This window comes from Salmo salar, chromosome ssa19 (genome assembly GCF_905237065.1).
Source record: "Salmo salar chromosome ssa19, Ssal_v3.1, whole genome shotgun sequence".
Lineage (NCBI taxonomy): Eukaryota > Metazoa > Chordata > Actinopteri > Salmoniformes > Salmonidae > Salmo > Salmo salar.
Window position 1 is genome coordinate 11,370,932 of NC_059460.1, and position 24,308 is coordinate 11,395,239.

Here is a 24,308-nt window from a genome sequence, read left to right on the forward strand (position 1 = left end):
GCAACATAACACAACGCAAAACAACAACATAACACAACATAACACAGCGCAAGACAAAGCAACATAACACAACATAACACAATGCAACATAACACAACAACATAACACAACATAACACAACAACATAACACAACATAACACAACATAACACAACAACATAACACAACACAACATAACACAACACAACATAACACAACACAACATAACACAACACAACATAACATAACACAACATAACACAATGCAACATAACACAACATAACACAATGCAACATAACACAACAACATAACACAACATAACACAATGCAACATAACACAACAACATATCACAACGCAACATAACACAACATAACATAACACAACGCAACATAACACAACAACATAACACAACATAACAACATATCACAACACAACATAACACAACAACATAACACAACATAGCATTACGCAACATAACACAACATAATGTAACAAGGTACATCAGCAAACAACAAAAAGTCAGAGAGAGAGCGAGAGAGAAAGAGCGAGAGCGAGAGAGACAGAGCGAGAGAGACAGAGCGAGAGAGCGAGAGAGACAAAGAGAAAGCAGAGACAGAGAGAGAAGCGAGAGAGAGAGCGAGAGAGACAGAGAGAGAGAGCGAGAGCGAAAGACAGAGAGAGCGAGAGAGACAGAGAGAGAGAGAGCGAGAGAGACCGAGAGAGACAGAGCGAGAGAGAAAGAGCGAGAGAGACAGAGCGAGAGAGACAGAGCGAGAGAGACAGAGCGAGAGAGCGAGAGAGACAGAGAGAGAGAGCGAGAGAGACAGAGCGAGAGAGCGAGAGAGACAGAGAGAGAGAGCGAGAGAGACAGAGAGAGAGAGAGCGAGAGAGAGAGCGAGAGAGACAGAGAGAGAGAGCGAGAGCGAGAAAGACAGAGAGAGCGAGAGAGACAGAGAGAGAGAGAGCGAGAGAGACCGAGAGAGACAGAGCGAGAGAGACAGAGAGAAAGTGCGAGAGAGAAAGAGCGAGAGACAGAGAGAGAGAGCGAGAGAGAGACTTTTATTTCACTTGCTTTGGATATGTAAACCTGTTTCTCATGCCAATAAAGCCTTTTGAAGTGAATTAAATTGAAAGAGAGAGAGATTTCTTTTTGCACATCATTATAACACTATACATAGCCATAATATGACATTTGAAATGTGTCTATTCCTTTGAAACTTGTGAGTGTAATGTTTACTGCTAATTTTTTATTCTTTATTTCACTTTTGTTTATTATCTATTTCACTTGCTTTGGCAATGTAAACATATGTTTCCCATGCCAATAAAGCCCTTTGAATGTAATTTAATTGACAGAGAGAGAGAGCGAGAGAGAGAGGATACTTACAGGGCAGAGGCTGGGGCACTCCCAAGTCTCCAAAGTCCGGATCTGAAGAATTGGATAAAAGAGAGGGAGAGGGGCAAGAGAGTCATTTTTATTAAGGAAACATACTGTCAGGGACAGCCAAATGATTTTTTTACAGGGTGTGCGGGACCACCTATATGTGCGCAGTTGCACATGCACACATTTATTTATTAACTTTAAATGTGGCATGAACACAACCAGGCGTAATATTTTCATCTAATAAAACAAATCACTTCAAAAAGTAGGCTACCTGCGCATATTCAATCCACTCTATAATAATTCCAGCATCTAAAACAGTGCACTGTGCACCCGCCATTTGGTGAATGGAAAGAGATATCTATTTAAACATCAAAAGTGTAATGACATACAATGATTGTCATTAGGCAAACATGTAGCCTGAATTGATTGACGTGTCTGTAGCACACGGGATGTGTGAAAACCTACTCCTCAGCCTGTAGTGTCCCCATTTGAGCTGCCGAATTGCTAGCCTCCTGCGTGGCACCGTCTGGTAAGACGCCTTGGGAGGGCGGTCACGTGTGCTAGCAAGGCAGAGGTCCTGTGTTCGAGCATCAGTGTGAGATGAATCAAGAGGAAGTGGTACTCGCTAAGAAAGCAGTGTGATGTTCTTTACAGTAGTGACTCGGATCTACAGTTGTGCTCATCTCAATGCTGGGGTTGCTGTTGAGTAAGTTAGAGGGGTGTGAAACTTACTCCTCAGCTTGAAGTGTCCCCACTTGCGCGGCTGAATAGCTAGCTTTTTGCTTGGCACAACTGGTAAGACACTTTGGGAGGGCGGTCACGTGTGCCAGCAAAGTAGAGATCCAGAGTTTGAGCTTCAGTGTGAGCAGAATCAGGCAGAAGCGGTACTCACTAAGCAAGCAGCGTGATGTCCTTTACATGTCCACTGCTGTTCATACACGTCACAGTCCCAGCCAGTCATCACTGTCTTGGCAAATATAAAGTGTTCACATCGAACCACACTAGATTTTGGAGCATAGGCCTATATCACCTGTTTTCAAGTCCATGCACTAATTTCTCATGCGGCTGACAGGCGGTAATTATAAATGATGGTGTTATAGCCTACAGTTGTCTTGCCATCTTTGTTTTATTGTGATATGCGCTTGTTTTAGCAGTAGGCCTACAGTGACTTCATACCTGCTCAGGCTACTTTCACCCCATGTTAGATATTTTTCTGCAAATAATTTCCAACATTTGGTAGTCTATTTGTCTATAAATAGATACACGCAGCTTCTCCTCTGTCCTTATTACTATTTTTTTAACTAGGCAAGTCAGTTAAGAACAAATTCTTATTTAAAATGACGGCCTAGGAACAGTGGGTTAACTGCCTTGTTCAAAGGCAGGACAACAGATGTTTACCTTATCAGCTCAGGGATTCGATCCAGCAACCTTTCAGTTACTGGCCCAACGCTCTAACCACTAGGCTATCTGCTACCCTCATTAGGCTGTTTGTTGCCCTAGAAGAGAGTGAGCATATTGTTGGGTGCTCACCAGAACAATGTCATAAATCGATGGAATGAACGCATCAATAATAATCTAGTTGACGTCAGTAAAGTTTTCTCTTCCATTTCTGCTTGCAGAGCGAGGATGTGTTAGCCTCGAAATTTCCAGATTGATTACTTCTGGACTTGTAAGGACCGGGGAGAAAATACAATATTCTAACTTTAAAACAGCTTAATATTTTACCTGTAAAATCTGCACATGACATCAGTTTGTCCGGTTTTAAGGAAATTATAATCTGTGAAAAAATAGGATTATAAGATTTCAGTTTGTCTTGAATGTATGTGTTTGAAATGGCCGATTGTCAGCTTTTACATCTCTGACAAAGACAACAAGTTTGCACAGTCCCTAACCACGCACTGCACTCTCTTAAGATTGTGAAAGCAATAAATTATATTTCTCTACTCCTCAGAGAATTTTTTTTACATTTGATGTGTCATTTTACTGCAAGAAATATTTAATTCTGTAGTAGTTAATATTATATTAGTGTACATGTGAGAGTTGCAGGCCTACAGTGAGTGTCCAGATTTCAGTTAGAATTCTATTTAACCCATCTCAACTTCAAAAGGTGCGCAAACCAGTGGGTGCGCAAACCACATACTTCTGCCGTCTCTACACTGTATCCTCACAGAGGCAGTAAGCTAAATATTCAGGTATGGTGGTGTATCTGTCACGTCCTGACCAGTATAGGGGTTATTTGTTATTGTAGTGTGGTCAGGACGTGGCAGGGGGTGTTTGTTTTATGTGGTTCAGGGTGTGTTTTGTGTATGTGTTTAGGTAGAGGGGTATTTGATTTATTAGTCCGGGGTTTGTTAGTCATTGTTCTATGTTAGTATATTTCTATGTTCTATCTAGTCTTTTGTATTTCTATGTTTAGTTAATTGGGGTTGGACCTTCAATTGGGGGCAGCTGGTTATTGTTGCCTCTGATTGAGGGTCCTATAATTAGGAGTTTGTTTTTCATGGGTTTTTGTGGGAGATTGTTCTTGTTTAACTGTTTGCCTGACGAGACTGGCCAGTTCGTTTGTGTTTGTGTTTGTGTTTTGTATACGTTAATTGTGTTTCCCTTCTTCACCAAATAAAAAGAAGATGAGTATATATTTTCCCGCTGCGTCTTGGTCTTTACCCTACGACAACCGTGACAGTATCACTACTACCACAGAGGCAGTAAATTAAATATTCAGGTATGGTGGTGTATCACTACTACAACACATAAACAAATGTGTGTGCATGCTTTAGTAATAGTCATAGTAATTTCCACAAAAAACACATTTGTGTGCATTAGGGATGTAACGATTCAGTGACATGCATCAGTTCAAATAAATGTTTAAGATAGGAGTGCATCAGTCAGCTGGACCCCAAACCAATCCAAATGGATCATGCATCAGTAGGATTCAAATGATCTGAATTGCTGGTTCACTAACTTTTTTTGCATTACATTCTTTCTAACTTCCGGAAATACCTCATCTTTTGTGACAACTGATGCTCCCTCTCCTTCAGTGTTGTACTAAGCATGTAACTACATTGACAGTCATTGATCTACAAATAATTTTGGATGCCAACAACCCCAGGAAATATCAGTAATCTAGTCAAACTGTGCACCGTGCGCAGCTTCGCTCGCTGACCAACGAGAGGTAGGCCTCTGATCTTGCACATCTGTGCGCCATTAAATGCTTGTAAAATGGTGCAATTTTATTGAGTGACAACCAATGTAATTTGCTAGGTTATTGTTATCAAATGAGTTGTTCAAAATTGTGCTTTACCGGAATACATTTATTTTAAGAAGGGGTGTAATCGAAAACTGTGCTACATAATTATTGGCAATGTCATAGCACATTTAAGATAAATATTGATACATTACTATCTCAAACACTGCAATAATGACAAGTTAATTAGTGGGTGATGGTGGTTTCAGATCAAAAGTGGGGGGACAAAAAGTAGCCAATACATTGCTCCCCCTCTGATTGTGGGGCGGTAGATGCCCAGTATCCCTTATGGCTAAGTCCAGGTGCTTACATACACCATAGACATATACATAATTGACGCACGCACACACATTCACACATACACACACATACACACACACACAAAAGTCAGCTCAGACAGATCCAGTTCAGAGACCTAGCTCATGAGCTCCATCAGCAGTAGATTTTAATTTACAATGGAAAATGAATGTGTTTATGCAACAAATGTTAATGCATCGGATTGGATCATATCACATCGAACGAAATCACATCAATTTGTTCCACTAATCAAACTGAATCACACCAAATCATTTCAAACCAAAACGTATCGTTCCTGTATGGTATCGGAGCCCATGTATGAAGATACGTATTGAATTATCTTGAAAGGGAAAGATGCACATCCCTAGTGTGCATGCTTTAGTGTCATAGCAATTACCCCACAAAAACAAATGTAGGTGCATGACTGTGTAATTAAAATAGCAATTTACCAGGACAGAACAGTTGTCCCCTTCCTAATCCTCCCTTTAATACCTCCCGTAGTTACCTGCTGGTAGGGAGCTATAACATTTTATAGAGGTTCAGCTGACCTTTTGGATCTGATCTGATGGCCACAAAGTTTTGAACACTGGATATAAAACTTTAATAAAGGTTAATTAAATCAAGGCCTCCCGAAGTGGCGTAGTGGTCTAAGGCACTGCATCGCAGTGCTAGCTGTGCCACTAGAGATTGCTAGCTGTGCCACTAGAGATTGCTAGCTGTGCCACTAGAGATTGCTAGCTGTGCTAGCTGTGCCACTAGAGATTTCTAGCTGTGCCACTAGAGATTGCTAGCTGTGCCACTAGAGATTGCTAGCTGTGCCACTAGAGATTCTGTGATTCGAGTTCAGGCTCTGTTGCAGCAGACAGCGACTGGGAGACACCTGGGGCGGCGCACAATTGGCCCAGCATCGTCCGGGTTAGGGGAGGGTTTGGCTGGCAAGGATGTCCTTGTCCCATCGCGCACTAGCGACTCCTGTGGCAGGCCGGGCGCAGTGCACTCTGACATGGTTGCCAGGTGTACGGTGCTTCCTCCGACACATTGGTGCGGCTGGCTTCCAGGTTAAGTGTGCATTGTGTCAAGAAGCAGTGGGGCTTGGTTGGGTTGTGTTTCGGAGGGCGCATGGCTCTTGACCTTCGCCTCTCCCGATGTCACGACTCTCGCCGATGTCGGCCCCTCTCCTTGTTCGGGCGGCGTTCGGCGGTCGACGTCACCGGCTTACTAGTTGCCACCGATCGATGTTTCACTGTTCGTTTGGTTTTGTCTTTATTGTGTACACCTGCTTTTCATTTCGCTAATCATGTTCATTATTTAACCTCTGCATTTCCTGTTTGTCTTGTCGGTGATTGTTTATCTGTTTTGTGTAGTTGGAGGTGTTTCTCTAAACTATGTATTTTTCTATGACAAGATTTATTGATATTTTTAGTAAACACGTTTGTTTACCTTTATCCCTGTGTCCTGCGCCTGACTCCTCCACTTCTCTAAGAAAACCATGACACCCGAGTCTGTATGGGAGTTACAGTGATGAGACAAGACTGTAACTACCAATTGGATACCCCGAAATTGGGGAGAATAATAAAAAAAAAATTAAATCGTCTGAGTCATAGAATGACCTTCTAGGCGCAACACGTCTCCTAGACTACAACACCTTGGTGATGGAAACTCTTTTATAATATCACATTTTATTTGTCCCACGCGCCGAATACAACAGGTAAACAGTAAAACAGCTCCTCTGACCTTCGAGACACTGGAATGACAAATGAAATGAGTATAGAAAGGATAGGAATTATCAGAGACAGATTTTCTTTACAGTGAAATGCTTACTTACAAGCCCTTAAACAACATGCTTTAAGAAGTTAAGAAAAAAGTGTTAAGTAATAATTAGATAAGTAGAAAATAGAAAATAAAAGTAACAAATAATGAAGTAAAACAACAGTAGCAATGCTATATACAGGGGGTACCGGTACAGAGTCAATGTGCGGGGGCCCCCTGCTAGTCGAGGTAATTGAGGTAATATGTACACGTAGGTAGTCGCTGTCACCCGATGTGACATCACCTTACACACACACACACACACACACACACACCTTCAACCACTGAGTAAGTGCAATCACAGATGGAGATGTTGTTTATCATAGGAAGTAGCAAATCTGTGAAGGAAAACATTTCCGAAATCTCCAACATCTGTGGTGTTTTGTCTTTACTGAACCATCTTCAAACATTACTCGCATGACTGAAATATCACAGCTGTGTGTGTGTGTCTGTGTGTGTGTGTGTGGGGGTTGGTTGTGTTTTGTTGTTTTTATCCACTAACAGCATAACACACACTCACTCACACACACACACACAAACACACACACACGTAAAATACATTACAGTGGAACCACCAGTTCAATTTCATTTTGCAGATGACACAGTGCAGATATTTTCAACGACATGCCGCAAGCCATGTTCAGCTAAGGACAGCACCCTCTAAACACCTTGCATTAGCCCCGATTGGCTCAAACTACAACCAGTTACATAGACAGTGGCTGCTGCTCACTGATTGCACAGCGTGAGCACCTTGTCTAGTGTAACACTTCTCTTTGTCCATTTCATTGTTCTCATTTCAAACTGTGATCCAGTCAGAGTCTAGGGAGAGAGAAAAAGAGAGAGAGAATTAGAACGAGAGCGCAAGAGAAAAAGCGAGCGAGAGGGGAGTGAAAGGGGAGAGAGAGAGAGAAGAGAAAGAGAAGAGGGAGGAAAGAATGAGGAGAGGCGAGAGAGAGGGAAACGAAGAGAGAAAGCGAGATGAGGGAGCGAGGAGAGAGAGAGAGCGAGGGAGAGGGAGATAGGGAGACTAAGAGTGAGAGAGAGAGATGAGAGGGTAAAGAGAGCGAGAGGAACGCTCACTCCCTACATAAAATAATGGTAGCTAGCAAAGGGAAGGTAAGAGCCACAATCAAAGCAGAGATAGAGAGGAAATGGGACTTGTCCATTTACATTCACCACACTCACACTAACACACATATGCACACTTCAAACACTCAGACATAGTTCAGCCCTTTGTCCTGTTTTGAAATGCAGCCCCAAATAGGTGAGCTTCCACTGACGGTCAAAGAGGAGAGTAAAATCACTTGTCAAGACACACACACACACACACACACACACACACACACACACACACACACACACACACACAGGCTAACAAGGTTGGACAAAAACTCAGATAAAAGAACAGGCCTCTTTCTCCTCCAAAATGTCCCTACTCTGATAAAGTAAAGTAGAACATGGACACAGATAGAAGTCCATCTTATCAGAACACTCTCCTACTTTGTCAGTCCTCCTGCTTCCATCAAAGCAGCTTCCTCCCTCCCTCGCTCTATCTTTCTCTCTCTCTCTCTCTTTCTGTCTGTGTCACTACATCTTGTTGTCTGTTTTCTTCTTTCTTTTTGATGCAGTAAGGGTATCACACAGGGAGTAAACCACACTGTGTGAATTCATGGAATTGGGTATGTGATCTCAGGACTTAATTTTGCCCGTCAGGGAACATCTTACGTGGTTTTGTATGCAACAACACATGTTTTATAATGAGACTCCACACAGTGTAATTCAGTCTGTCAATCAAAGTAGCAGAGTGAGGAGATGAGACGGCTCTGGAGTGACGGCTATGATTTAGTATTCCAATAGGCCAATCACAAAACGGAATCAATAAGAGAAGTGTGGCGGATGAGTCATTTGTGTGTGAGTGTACGCATAAGTATGTGTGCGCACACACTCGTGCTTATGTAGGCATGTGGAGACGAGGCGGTCTATCGCTTATTCCCCTCTTCAAACAGATGAGTTCCATGCTGTGTGTGTATTTGGGCAATGAGAGGGGGGAAGAGAAAATGCCAGTGGCAGACAGTTAATGAAACAGCAACCTTCAGGTCAAATCAGCTGGTTACAGAACAGATTTATTACTGGGCGCTGGCATGCCTTAACCCAGCACGGACACAAGGCCAAGCAGCCTCAAGGGATAAACACATGCACGCAAAGGCTGGAATGCATGCACACTAGGGATGTGCATCTTTCTGTTTCCAGACGATTCTATACGTAACTAGATACAACACAGGAACGTTTCATTTTAGTTTAAAATGACTCGGTGAGATTTGCTTTGATTAGAGAACAAATCGATGTGATTCGGTTCGATGCGATATGATTCCATGCATTAACATTTGTTCCATAAACACATTCATTTTCCATTGTAAATTAAAAATCTACTGCTGATGGAGCTCATGAGCTGGGTCTCTGAACTGGATCTGTCTGAGCTGACTTCTCTGTGTGTGTGTGTTTGTGTGGTGTGTGGTGTGTGTGTATAAATGATGTATGTCTATGGTGTATGTACTATGTAGGCACCTGAGCAGAGTCTTAAGGGAGACTAGGCATCTACCACCCCTATACCACTATCAGATTAGGGGGGTCAATGTAGCCTATGTTTCCCCCACCCCCCCATTTTGGTGCTGAAATCACCATCACCCACTAATTAACTTGTCATTTTTGCAGATGAAGTGTTTGAGATAGTAATGTATCAGTATTTATTCTTTACAAATTAGCTATGACATAGCCAATGAATATATAGCACAATTTTGGATTTCACCCCCATCTCAAAATCAAATGGTTTTGACCTCTTCTCCTAACGCTTCGTCCATGCAGTGTGCAATTGCCGTCCTCATTATGAAATTATAAACTTTACCGTGTATATCTAAAACATGACCATATACACTGATTGTTTAAAGCAAAACTACCAAAACTATAGCTGATGGTGAACCTGAACAATCAAAATCAAATCCATTCAGCAGGTATAGGCAGATGAGAGTTGTGTCTCAGGTAGCTTCCTTCTATTCCGGTAAAACACCATTTTCAACAGCACATAGATAACAATAACCTAGCTTATTTCATAGGTTGTCACTCAACTAATAAATGCTAATATCACGCAAGCCATTTTAGCATTTAAATGCTGAAGGTGCCCTGTTGGTCAGCGCACGAAGCTGGGCTCCTGATGTTGCCTGGGGTTGTTCGGCATGCAAAACTACTTGTAGGTCAACGACTGTCTACACAGTCCGACGCTGAAGGACGACACTGAAGGACGCATCAGTTGTCACGACAGATGAGAGGTATTTTCGGACACACACACGCGCAGAAGGAGGAGAAGAGAAGGTTGAGATGCTAGACAAAGCTGACTCAGTCAAAATGAACTGTATGTAATATAAAGGACCCAGCCGGGGGCAGCACCGATTATTCCTTAGAGCTTTTCACTTCTCAATACATTTAAAAGAAGACCAGAGTGGAAAGACGAGAGAAAAGGAGACAGTAATCCTCCCATCTACCCCATCCCTCCTCCGCTCAATCCCTCGTTCCATCCTTTTCATTCATTCCCATATAAATAATAGTATTCATTTTGATTATAAAATGCTAGTTTGCTAACAGTACAGTGCCATTGACGATTCCATTTCTAGTGGTAGCAGCTCCAACCCTTTTTATTGTGTTACAGACCATTTCCAGATACACTACTGCTCAAAAGCCATGGTTACTATGATGTTACTATGGTGGGTGTCACTGTTACCAAGGTGTGACATTGTCAACAAGCCTGTAAACCCCTTCACCCCTCCTCCCCTCGTTTCCCCCATAAACCCCTCATCCACTGTGATCCCTGGCCTGCTGAAGGTTCCATCCCCTGAATTCCAGACACACGGGCTCTGTACCAACAGTAATCAATCACTTCCTTTCCTCTTCACCTTTCTTCCGTCACCCCTGATTTATTTATTCAGTTATTTACCTTCACTCTACCAGGTCAGATGACTGAGAACACAATGTAATTTATAACAACAACCTGGGGAAGGAAAGGAGGAGAATACTCGAGGCAGTATTCTGTTGTCCTTCTTCTCTATGTACTGCGAGCCATATATGGGCTTCCTGTGTGAGTGAGCAGACTACAGAGCAGATACAGCCATCCACATACAATATGGCCTTGGTCCCTTCTCCCTTTGTAACCCCAGGCTTAGAACGTAATCTTCACAAGCTTACAGTATTTACCCCCAACAACAGAGAGACAAATATATATAATGGCCCATCCCTGGAAATTGTGTTTCCTTACTGCACTACTATTCATGCAGGCAGGCAAAACTACTCAACCCCCCCCCAATAACTTCACAGCCTCCCAGGTATTAATGGCTATTGCATCAGTCTTGCCATATGTTACACAGGCACAGGCAAACTATATGCTTTATTTAGAAGTCACAAACAATAAGTTCCATACAGTATAGGACATCAGATTAGGCAACACACCCTTAATGGACCTATTGCATGCACAACAACACACACCAGAGAAGACTCCATTTCCCAGAGGCTTCATCTGTTGTCAGCTGGCTGGCAATGGCCTAATGAATGACTGTCATTAATCAATACACACACCACAGCTGGAGAGAGAGATGGAGAGATAGAAAGGGACAGAGAAAGAGAGTGAGAGAGAGAGAGAGAGAGAGAGAGCAAGGGAGAGAGATCAAGGGAGAGAAAGAGAGAGAGCGGAAGAGAGAGAGGGAGAGAGATACAAGGGGAATTTATATAATCGTAAGCATATATAATGTACTTTACAGAATGTTTAACACTTCAGTTGATTTGTTCATATCCTGTTGAATGGTTGATTGGCTGGTATAAGCTCAAACATCAACTTGAGGACTTTAAATCTCCAAGAGACTCCTACTAGGCCTATGTGATTGCAATGCATAACGTTTCAGTTTAGTGATCTAAGAGTGAATGTTAGGCCTTATATCAAACATATGCTACAGCACCCTGTGCCTAAATAAAACAAAGGCTATACTGTGGTCCCTTCAGAGTAATCATACCCACGCCCCAGTGCATTTTTTACCCAGAAAACCGAACAGAGGGTGACAGCGGGTGACATTACAGTGAAAGGAGTGACAGTGGATGCAGGATCTGGTGGGAAGCGATAATATTCACCACACCCTGTGTGTCATGGTCAGTGAGCTGGGTCTGTGCTCTGAACTGTGATTAGTGAACATGCATACCCACAAACAAACACAGACACCAGACTCCAAAGCCTACTAAGCACTTGTGCACACTTTGACCAAGAGCAGTAGTGAATTGTTTGTGTGTGTGTGTGTGTGCATGCTTGCTTGCGGCTGCGTGCGTTCATACATGCATGAAATTGTGTCTGTTTTTGCACGAGTGTGATAGTGTGTGCTTGTGTTAGTAAGGGATGATTGTGTGTCTTTGTGCAATGTGTCTTATGATGTAGTGCCAGTGTGTGTGCGCTGGGGTGGGATTGTGTGTTAGTGTGTGATTGCATGCATGTTTTCTAATCAAAATGTTTTGTGCATGATATTGACAGACATGAAGTCCTTGTCTCTGTCACCATCAATCCAATCGACTGTGAAGGAGAAAACTACCCCACACTTCAGTCAGACTATATATCTAGAGCTATTGGGCTTGTAAGTAAGCATTTCCCTGTGCTTGTAAGTAAGCACCTCCCCAATACCCCTGTTGTATTCGGCGCATGTCACAAATCAAATCTGATTTGATTAGGAGTTCTAGAGGCCCTCCCTCTATCCTTCAATATGTTTGTCTGTGTATGTGTATGTGTGTGTGTCTGCATGTACATTGAGTGTACAAAACATTATGCTCTTTCCATGACATAGACTGGCCAGGTAAATCCAGGTGAAAGCTATGATCCTTTACTGATGTCACCTGTTAAATCCACTTCAATTCACTTCAATCTGTGAGACAATTGAGACATGAATTGTGCCTTTGAACTTGGTATGGTAGTACGTGCAAGATGCACTGTTTGTGTCAAGAACTGCAACGCTGCTGGGTTTTTCATGTTCAACAGTTTCCTGCGTGCATCAAGAATGGTCCACCACCCAAAGGACATGCAGCCAACTTGATACAACTGTGGGAAGCATTGGAGTCAACATGGTTCAGTATCCCTGTGGAATGCTTTCGACACCTTGTAGAGTCCATGCACCCGACGAATTGAGGCTGTTCTAAGGTCAAAGGGGGGTGCATCTCAATATTAGGAAGGTGTTCCTAATGTTTGGTATACCCAGTAACAGTGCATTCGGAAAGTATTCAGACCTCTTGAATTTTTCCACATTTTGTTACTTTACAGCCTTATTCTAAAATGGATTCAATTGTTTTTTCCACTCATCAATCTTTTAAAAATATTTTTTTTATTTAACCTTTATTTAACTACAGTCAGTTAAAATCTTATTCACAATGACGTCCAAACCCGGACGACGCTGAGCCAATTGTGCGCCGCCCTATGGGACTCCCGGTTGTGATTCAGCCTGGAATCAAACCAGGGTCTGTACTGACACCTCTAGCACTGAGATGCAGTGCCTTAGACCGCTGCACCACTCGGGAGCCCAATCTACACACAATACCCCATAATGACAAAGCAAAAACAGGTTTTGAGAAATATTTACATATGTATTAAAAATAAAAACTGAAATATGCATTTACATAAGTATTCAGATCCTTTACTCTGTACTTTGTTGAAGCACCTTTGGCAGCTATTACAGCCTTGGGTCTTCTTGGGTATAATGCTACAAGCTTGGCACAGCTGTATTTGGGGAGTTTCTCCCATTATTCTCAAGATATCCTCTCAAGCTCTGTCAGGTTGGATGGGGAGCATTGCAACACAGCTATTTTCAGGTCTCTCCAGAGATTTGGCTGGGCCACTCAAGGGCATTCAGAGACTTGGCCCAAAGCAACTCTTGTGTTGTCTTGGCTGTGGGCTTAGGGTCGTTGTCCTGTTGGAAGGTGAACCTTCACCCCAGTCTGAGGTCCTGAGCACTCTGGAGCAGGTTTTCATCAAGGATCTCTCTGTACTTTGATCTGTTAATCTTTCCCTTGATCCTGACTGGTCTCCCAGTCCCTGCCGCTGAAAAACCTCCCCACAGCATGCTGCTGCCACCACCATGCTTCACCATAGGGATGGTGCCAGGTTTCCTCCAGACGTGACGCTTGGCATTCAGGTCAAAGAGTTCAATCTTGGTTTCGTCAGACCAGAGAATCTTGTTTCTCATGGTCTGAGAGTCCTTTAGGTGCCTTTTGGCAAACTCCAAGCGGGCTGTTGTGCCTTTTACTGAGAAGTGGCTTAAGTCTGGACACTCTACCATTAAGTCCTGATTGGTGGAGTGCTGCAGGGATGGTTGTCTTTCTGGAAGGTTCTCCCATCTCCACAGAGGAACTCTGGAGCTCTGTAAGAGTGATCATCGGGTTCTTGGTCACCTCCCTGACCAATGCCCTTCTCCCCCAATTGCTCAGTTTGGCCGGGCGGTCAGCTCAAAGAAGAGTCTTGGTGGTTCCAAATTTCATGCTGCACACATTTTTTGGTATCCTTCCCCAGATCTGTGCCTCAACACAATCCTGTCTCGGAGCTCTACATACAATTCCTTCAACCTCATGGCTTGGTTTTAGCTCTGACATGCACTGTCAACTGTGGGGCCTTATATAGACAGGTGTGTGCATTTCCAAATCATGTCCTATCAATTGAATTTACCACAGGTAAAGTGGTCATCAAGTTGATGATCAATGGAAACAGGATGCACCTGAGCTCAATTTCAAGTCTCAAAACAAAGAGACTCCTCCTCCTCATCCTGTCTCCTGTTCTGACAGATTCCTCTTGGGGGACAATGCAGTAGACACATTAAGTATGCGTTTCAGATTCAGGTCAATGCTTTATGACTAAAATGTAAATATACTGTATAATTAATTCATTCACCCTTCACCATCTTTCAACCTCCCCAATATGTCCTCATTCACCCTTCCCCTGACCTTCAACCTCCCCAGTGTCCTCATTTACCCTTCCCCCTTCAACTTTCCCACTATGTCCTCATTCACCCTTCCCCCTCCTTCAACCTCCCCAATATATCCTCATTCACCCTTCCCTCCCTTCAACCTTCCCACTATGTCCTCATTCACCCTTCCCCCCTTCAACCTTCCCACTATGTCCTCATTCACCCTTCCCCCCTCCTTCAATCTCCCCACTGTGTCCTCATTCACCCTTCCCTGACCTTCAACCTTCCCACTGTGTCCTCATTCACCCTTCCCCCTCCTTCAACCTCCACACTATGTCCTCATTTACCCTTCCCCCTCCTTCAACCTCTCCACTCCCTTTTTTATTTCTTCACCCTTATTAAGGCTCCTTCCTCGCTCTCTTTATCTATCACCTTGCTCAAAAAGCACTGTGTGTGTACTGTATGTGTGTGCGCATGTGTGTGTGCATGTGTGTGTGTGTGTGTGTGTGTGTGTGTGTGTGTGTGTGTGTGAGAGAGAGAGAGAGATAGAGAGAGAGACGAAGGATGATTTTATTGCTCTCCTAACAAACGCAAGCCAAAAGGTAATTTGAGAGGCTGATTGCATTCTTGAGATTGTGTCTCAGTTTACCGTCACAGAATTATAAAAGTCAGATATCAGTCTCATCTTTCAATTTTCACCATGGTTACGCCTCTGTGGGGATCAGTGAGGGGAATAACAAAGTCAAAGACATTAGCATGTCAACAATAGGAATCAATTTGACTCTGGGATGCACACATACAGTAGTAGACACAACATTGAATTTAAATATGAACAGCAAAACCCCTATATGTACTAAATAGGTTTTTTGAAAGAAACTCAGAAGTTCATCTGGGCACACACTCATTTATCAGTGTTGGATTAGGACAATTATAAGGCTTACTTAAGTCTTCTTACACTATAGAATGGCTTATTACATTCTAGAACAGGCTTCTGATATTGTAACTCAAGGAAGCCTAGCAAGCATTTAAAGGTGAAAACCTGTTTACTGTATCTGTGACAGTTTTAATGGGGAACACACTGGATGCTTTCTCTGGGGAAATAGATTCAACCTCTTGCTAATTGAAGGGAAATGAGGAAGAATGGATAGTTATGGAACAAAACTTTTTGGATACAGGTAACCTACTTAACGTACTTTTTGAACTGATTCATTTGACAATCGGATGAAAACATCATGACTGGTTGTGTTCGCGACACATTCAAAGGTAATACATGTTTTACGGTTGAATTACATGTCTTTACTATAAAGCCCATAACAAATTCACACATAGGAGGTCCCTTAAAAAAAAATAGAGACCCCCGAATGTATAACTGGCACTCTGGATGGCACTTTGAATTGAATTTACTGCTGTATGCTAATACCCTTTTATAAAATTCTGACCTTGAATGCAAACACTGTAACAAGACTTTTGGAATCAATCCATGATTTATTTGAAAAGGGAAATGTATCAAAGCTAAGCTGAAGCATTTCATGCGTTGAACCATCATATTTATGTTGAAAAAACACCTTGCATTGATTAAGGTTCAAAATGTTATGGCCCCCCAAAACTGGGTCTGTGCCTCACCTTGGCCACCCGATTCAAAATGTTCTGGACACGCCACTGAATGTAACAGAGACTTAGACACAGGCATAATAAATGAGTAATATCTTGAAGAATAGACTGATTTGATTAGGGGAGTTAAATTAAGGTGTGGAATTGTTTATTGACTTTTACTCTATTGCATAGCCACTTGTGTTTAATGTTGCAGGCACTTCTATTTCAGACCAGGTCTCTCGTAACAAATAAACACTAAACTTGAATCGAAGAATCTGGATGATGAAAGTTAGAAAACTCAAAATTAGCAACAACGACCCACGCAATTATTTCCTATTGTTTATAGATGATCATTCTAATTTAAATCAGTGGTTTCTCCTTTAAAAGTTGCGTCATACCGCGGCACACCTTGCGTGCTGCCTCAGCATTCTGTGGCACGTCATTTGATTCTCAGCCATTTTTTCTGTTACTGCAAGTTATTGCTAGTTTGACCACCAGAGGGCATCTTTGAGAAGCATTTGATAGTATTCCGTATTGCAGACACGCGGGAGACCGGGGTTCAATCCCCCAACGGGGAGAAAGGAGTAGGCTGTCCTTGTAAATAACAATGAGTTCTTAACTGATTCCATATGTGTTATTTCATAGTTGTGATGTCTTCACTATTATTCTACAATGTAGAAAATAGTAAAAATATAGAAACATCCTGGAATGAGTAGGTGTGTCCAAACTTTGACTGGAACTTGCTTAATTCATTTGATTAATATTATGGTGATCTATTCCATGAAAAACGCAAAACCCTCTGGGTAAATTCAGACCGCTTCGCTCTAGGAGCGCACACTGGACGTTCGGGCTGAGGCAGTCAAGCACCCAAGCAAACGTAGGCTAGCTTGCTAGCTACTTCCAGACACAAACGAGACCACTCTGACCATTTTACTAGCCCTAGAAGAGCTGTTTTTTTCGTGTTAACCTGAGCGTTGTTGACTGTAACTGTGCTGCGGGAAACAATTTAATTACGCTTTTTGCCAACGTTTACTGACGTCGGCTATGCCAGCTATGGTATATCGGAATGTTCCAAACACCTGTGCACATTTTTATTTTTGCCTTAGCACTACACAGCTGATTCAAATGATCAAGTTGTCATCAAGCTTGAAGTGGTATTTATGTCTAATAATGACATCTTCTATTGTTTGTCCTCATGTGTCTGTTTTTCAGCATAACGTACTCTTTGGCCACTTAGTGTGGACACCAGGTGAGACCACACACACAATAACAGTCTCTTTCCTTCACTTCATCCCTCCCCCCCTTCTCCCTAAATCCTCTAGGTTATATCAGCTATGTCGGTGAACCCCTCCCGCATCTGAACTGGCTGACACAGAGGGCACAGCATGATCATAGGTGAAAGGTCAGGTCAATAGGAATTATTATTATAGAGATGCTTTACATTGAAATACAGATAGAGATGTAGTAGTCCCAGAGTTAATGATCCAAGGTCAGTTTTGCATTTCACCTCCTGATGATTATGATGACTGACCGTGTTAAAATAAAAACAAACAAGGCTTAATCATGCTCTCTCTCTATACATCTGTCTCTCGTCTGCAGGTATGTTTTGATGTGAGAGAGGAAGCCAGTCCCATCATCGCCACCTCACCCACTCTTAAGATAACCTTCTGGCCAACTGGGGTCCCAAGGCTGGTTAGGAGACACCGCTAGAGACACTGTAATTGTGATGAACTGAGAGAATATTAGGGTAGCACTGTAATTCATTAATAATATGCTATCTGCTTCTGTTCTTACCTCTTTCCCTTTGTCTTCTACACTTCTCCCACCTCGTCTTTCTTCCTCATTTTATAATGCAAACCATATGTGCATTGAAGTACAGATTGAACTTGTATTTATAATATAATATTACAATTATTATAATTATAATGCATGTATTATGTATTTATGACACCTGGATAATGAACTTCTTTCAATAAAGCATTTCACATTCTCCACTGGTTGAAATTAAGTATTTCATTGAAATACTATCCTGTGTCCTCAGATTAATGCAGATGAAGGGACTTAGATATGCATAGTTTTTTCTTTTTGTATATATGAATTACAAATCACCCTTTACTTAAATCATGTTTCTAGTCTATTGCATAGTTACAATGTGTAATCATTGATGTCCCAGGAGCAGGAGTGGTAAACACTGTTGAAGTGTATAATTGTAATACATACATGCAGACACAGCATCATTCAAAGAATGGAGTTTGATACACCTGGTATTGGATATGACTGAAAAAGAATGTCTCACAGATTCATACCTGAACCACACCTTTCTTTACCAAGGAAGAGTACACGATCAGTGAATATATTCAATGTACAGGCTACAATGTGGGGATCTCATGCATTAATGCCATTCAGACTTGAAGTTGATTCAACAACTATGATAGCTGAGGTTCATATATTGGTATGAATATTAGTTCAGAACCTAACGTTTTGAGGTCCATAGGCATACAGTTATTTTTATCCTCCACTACGCAATAAGCAAGTAAATAGTTAGCTAACGTTAGCTATGTTACTTCAGCTGCATGGCAAGGCAAGGCAATCTTACACAATTTTACATTCAATTTTCTGGCATTTACCCGAAATGCCAGGCGGCCAGTCCGCCCCTGTATGTGTATTAGCTACAGAAGGTTCAAAGCAGGGCCCATGGGGACTCAAGTCTCAGCATTTCCTATGACATCTCTGGACTAATGACTTCTAGTTCCACCCGTCACTAGTGGAGATATCGGCACCTTATTTCACCACAATATTGTCCGTTTCCCCTTACGGACAGACCGATCGTTAACTAGGACAGGATTGCACTCCTGTGGCATAACCTATCGAGCTGTGGCTCCTGATACACACACACAATCTCTCTCCCCCCTCTCTCTATCCCCCTCTCCCTCCTCCTCTCTCTCTCTTTCTCTCTTGCACTCCCTCTCTCTATACTTATTCGATCTAACGTCTCCTTTACTCTCACCCCTGAAGCTTGAAACACATCAGGTGTAAAATTGGCTAAATCAGAAAACAAATATTCCCCCTAGCAGTCCATCTCTGTTTGGCCTATCTCATCTCCTCTCTGTCCATTAGTAGTAGAGGATAACACAGACTGAGATGTGAGTTATCAGGGATGAACCCACCCAGGTGTGCAGACAGGGGTGCTGTCTAGAAATTAAAAGGGTTCTTCGGCTGTCCCCATAGTAGATCCCTTTTGGTTCAAAGTATAACCGTGTTGGGTTCTCTCTTACTCTCCAAAAATGGTTCTACCTGGAACCAAAAAGGGTTTTACCTGGAACTAAAAAGGGTTCTATTATGGGACAGCTGAAGAACCCCTTTGGACACTTTTTTGTAAGAGTGTGGGTTCAAACAGGCCTGAGGTGATTTTATTTATACGTGGGCTGATTCCATAAGGTTATTAAATCAGACAGGATAGAGTATTGTACTTTAACATGTCTTTACACAGTCATTAGGACACAAGGAATGGGAATCTGCTGATTAGTCACTAAACCAACTAGAGGATGCATTTATTAATCTCTTTCTCTCTCTCTCTCTTCCCCCTATCTGTCACGTCCTGACCATAGTAAGCTGTTATTTTCTATGGTAGAGTAGGTCATGGCGTGACAGGGGGGTTTTCTAGTTTAGTTTTTCTATGTTGTTATGTTCTAGTTTTGTATTTCTATGTTGGGTTGTTCTAGTTTTGTATTTCTATGTTGGGCTTTGTTTGGGATGATCTCCAATTAGAGGTAGCTGGTCATCGTTGTCTCTAATTGGAGGTCATATTTAAGTTGGTGTTTGTCCCACCTGGGTTTGTGGGAGATTGTATTTCTGAGTTAGTGTATGTTTCTACTCTGTGTCACGGTTTGTTGTTTTTGTTCGTTCAGTTTATTGTGTATGTATTGCAAAGTTTCACAGTGAAAATAAAATGTGGAACGACACACACGCTGCACTTTGGTCCGCTTCTCCTTTCGACAACCATGACACTATTGTCTCTTGCTGTCTCTCACTCTCCCTGTCCCCGTCCCCCCCTCCCCCCCTTCTCTGATAAAAACACTTAGCTAAGCCCACTATATTTAGCCGGCCAATTCTGATGATGCATTAAGGCCATTTTGAGTAAAACATATTTACCTGGCTCAGCAGATCGTTCCTGATGATATTATCTAACATGGTAACTGGCAGCAAGCTGTCAATTAATTGTCCTTTTCTCCTCAGGACAGCTGATTTTTCATGACTTGAAAATCAATGAAAGAACCTATCACTTTGGTACTGCTAGAGTCAACTTAGGTGAGCCATTACACTGATTATACTGTAAGATAATTAAAGTAAATATACAGGTGTGGGTACAGTGCTTTAGTGAATGCGTTAGGGAGTGCTAAAAACATCAGCCATAATCACAATCGTGATCCACCTCAAAAACACAATTACATGCTACTCACAAACATTTCCAAGGGGAGCACTTCAGTGCATTTGAAGGGCTTGATGGAAAAATGAAACATCTGAAAAGATTTAACAACTATTTGAAAGGGGAAGTCGTCATTCTTTTGTTTCATTTATTGAATCTCTCCCTAATCTTTTTTTACCCGTGTTAACCTCAGTTTACCTGGTCAAAAAGAAATCTCTAGTACAATCAGACATGCAGGACATTAATATGATGGGCTTTATAATCCCATGTATAATCCTAACCTGTGTTACCTCTGTGGAAATAGTTTGACAGTGAAAACATCTGACAACAGGATTGGGGGATAAGATAACCCGGTGTGTTTGTGTCTATAATCTCAATAACCAGGTTTCCATCCAACATTTTCATCCGAGTAAAGTACATGCCGAATAAATAAATGTCATGACAGGCCTGATGGAAACAAAATATTTGTCGGTAAACTTTCTAAATGTCGACAAAACGAAACACTCTAGACTAGGTGGGATGTTTTTGTAGCTGTAAAATTAATTATGTAGGTGGAAACACTATTATGCCCAAATATTAATAGAATAACCATCATATCGAACTAAACTTGGAGTCACACGATGGAATGTTGTGTGGTCCTACCACTACGACTCGTCGAGAAAGCACGCATTTTAGTAAGCTACAAGTTATGATGAACTTGAAAGTGCAAGGTGATGAGCTTGATGCTCTTTTCCAATAAATATCGAGGGTCTTATTCTGGCGATATGATCATCTATGCTTGGCTGCAGTTTGACAAAAATAATCTTGCTCTTTTGTCCATAAACATCTCATCATGTAGGCTATACCCGCACTGTATCTGGTAGCTGTTGGCTAAAGTGCACGTGTCAATACCAGAGTGGGCACACTCGCTATATAACACATGTTTGACTTTTTTTACCATCAGTAGATTTGAAAATGCAATGGAAACCCAATTCACTTCTATTTTTTATTCGGTACATGGGAATTTAACTGCAAAAGGTATTTTTATGTGCACAACGTCATCACGCACAGTCTTTCATCCTCCACAAGTCAATATGATGGAAACGCATGTCTGATGAGAAAACGAGCATATTGTGTGTTTAACTTGTCTAAAGTACGGTATCTTTAAAGCTAATTATTTTATTTTATTTTTTAAATTTTTTCTAGTTGAGTATATTATTTATATTGTTTTGTGTTGTCTTGTGTGTAAAACTGAATAAACAGAGTTTAAAAAAAGAAAATCTGTCGCCATTTGGATGGAAACCTAGCTGCTGTGACAGCTTGATGTATCTCTTTCTACTTTTTAAAGGCTGGGCAGCAACCTTACAGAGAAGCTGCAATGTGCAATGTGACATTTAATGTGCATTCAATGTTTAGAAAACGCTCAATTGGTGTTCACTCATTGTGCGTTCAATGTTCACTCGCTCGCTGGTGGCCACAGCTTTCTGCTCGTCTGGTTTCTGACAGATATTATGACATCATTTAGAAAACGGTCGCTACCCCGAGGGGAAAATGACATATCTCCCACAGGATCTTTGGCTGTCACTCAACCTGCTGCTAGCCCGCTAGTCTGCTAGCATGATAGTCTGCTAGTCTGTTCCCATTTAGCCAACTCCTCAGTGTTGTCCTGCATGACATATGTACATTACATACACGCCATACATGACAACATATACATGGTAGAGATAATGTGTCTTAATGAAAATCAACACCAACCTTTGTGTTGTGGAAAGGTGTACTGTACTTTTCTTCAAAGGCGGTCTATATTGTAATTCTTGATTCAAGAACCATTCGAAAGTCTTGTTGCTCTCTCTGACATCCGCCATTCAAAACTCATCTTTAGTAGTAGACCTATGGTCCCTCCTGTCTCAGAGCAGACTGACATATCGACTAGAGCTGCTTCCATTGACGTCAACACCGGCCTCATACATAAATACTCTACAACTCTCCTCTCTGTCCATACCTCAGTTGGCTGCAAGTCCAATCAGACCAACAGAGAGAGAGAGAGAGAGAGAGAGAGAGAGAGAGAGAGAGAGAGAGAGAGAGAGAGAGAGAGAGAGAGGAAAGAGCGAGAGAAGAAAGAGAGAGGGGAGCGAAGAAAAGGAAAGAGGAGAAAGAGAGTGAGAGAGAGAAGAGAGAGAGAGAGAGAGAGAGAGAGAAGGAGAGAGAGAGATCCCTGTCTCAGTAAATATTGATCTGTCCCAGTCTGTAGCGTCTGTATTCTGAGCTAGATATCATTAATACAGGTGCAGTTTGTTTTGGCCTGGTTTATTGAGTGTCAAGAGGTCAGGGTTTATGTGTGTGGTCATCAGGGTTAAAAGGTGAAGGCTCTATTGGATTGTACTGTGAGCCCATAACACAGAGTAGTTTGTTTAGTTCCCATGTTTTAATGGACATGTACTGCCTGTCTCCTCATTGCAAAATATACCAGAAAGCATTTGAACACCCTCACACTCCAAAGTTAACCCCCTTAAATCATACACTTCCACTCACTGACACTAACAAATACGTTAGCATGCTCTTCACGTTTGACCTTACAGTAAAGTAATCTAGCACACAAGCAAGCTCTCCATCATTATCCCCTCACGTCACCCCCAACTCAACTCCCACTGTCAATTAGTGGACTCCCTGTTGGCACAGTAACAAATAACTCCAGCAGACATCACCGCTGTTGCTGTTGATAGACTCCCAATTGATCTTAGTCCCTCTCCATCTCTCCCTTGCTCTCTCCCCCTCCATCTCGCCATCTCTCTTTCCTTCTCCATCTACTGTACCTCCTCTCTTTCCTCCCCCTATTTCTTCAAATCTATCTGTCCTTATACCTCCTCTGTCTCTCACATCTCTCCTCCCTCCACTTCTCATCCCCCCTCTCCTTCTCCCTCCTTCTCTCTGGTCCAGCTGATGCAGGCGTAGATACATTTACGTGGTGCCCAACACATTTCATTACTGCCCTACTCTCAGGGCATGACTGATGGTTGTCAGCAATGACAGACTTCATTAGTCCAGGTGAGATAGATGGCTACGGGCTGGCAGTCTATCACATGTGAGAGTGTAAAAGAGAGTGTTTGCGTGAGAGAGAGCGAGTCCGTCTGTGTGCGTACATTGAGGGAAGGTAAGGTGTTGTGTATGTGTGTGTGTCTGTGTGCATACGTAGTATGACGTATGTAAGAGTGTGTGCATGCATGCAGCCGTTTGTCAAGTGTGTGCCCTAGTCATTACATTGCTGTCGTGCTCTCACATGGACACTTAGAGTGCCTCCCTGACATCACTCCAAGGCCTGAAGGCCATATGGCCCCCCGGCCCCATCTAATAAGACTGGACTGGATCCATACAGAACATAGAACATACTCCATCCTACAGAGAAGGTCTATATCCATTACACATAAATAACATCACACTGACACATCGCCAAGAGATGGGAGAACAGTCATATTCAAAACCCTTTTAGCAGAATGATTCACATACAGTACATGAGCTATGGGAGGATTAATTTCATACATCATAGCCTACATTCCTACTTTATCATTGCAGGTTTGAGACTGCATCTTCCACGTGAACCGAGAGCAAGCATACATAATATGTCTGTTAGATGAG

The 24,308-nt window shown here is 42.2% G+C and overlaps 1 protein-coding gene across 3 annotated transcripts in view; it reads right to left on the reverse strand.

Annotated features, from left to right (window-relative positions):
• Positions 1–24,308, reverse strand: part of neto1l (neuropilin (NRP) and tolloid (TLL)-like 1, like) — a 188,608-nt gene that overhangs the window by 93,337 nt on the left and 70,963 nt on the right. For all 3 annotated transcript variants that reach the window (XM_014157199.2, XM_045702099.1, XM_014157198.2), the window contains exon 5: positions 1,364–1,405. In XM_014157199.2, coding sequence (XP_014012674.1) covers positions 1,364–1,405 — 42 coding nt within the window. The remainder of the gene's footprint in view (positions 1–1,363; positions 1,406–24,308) is intronic.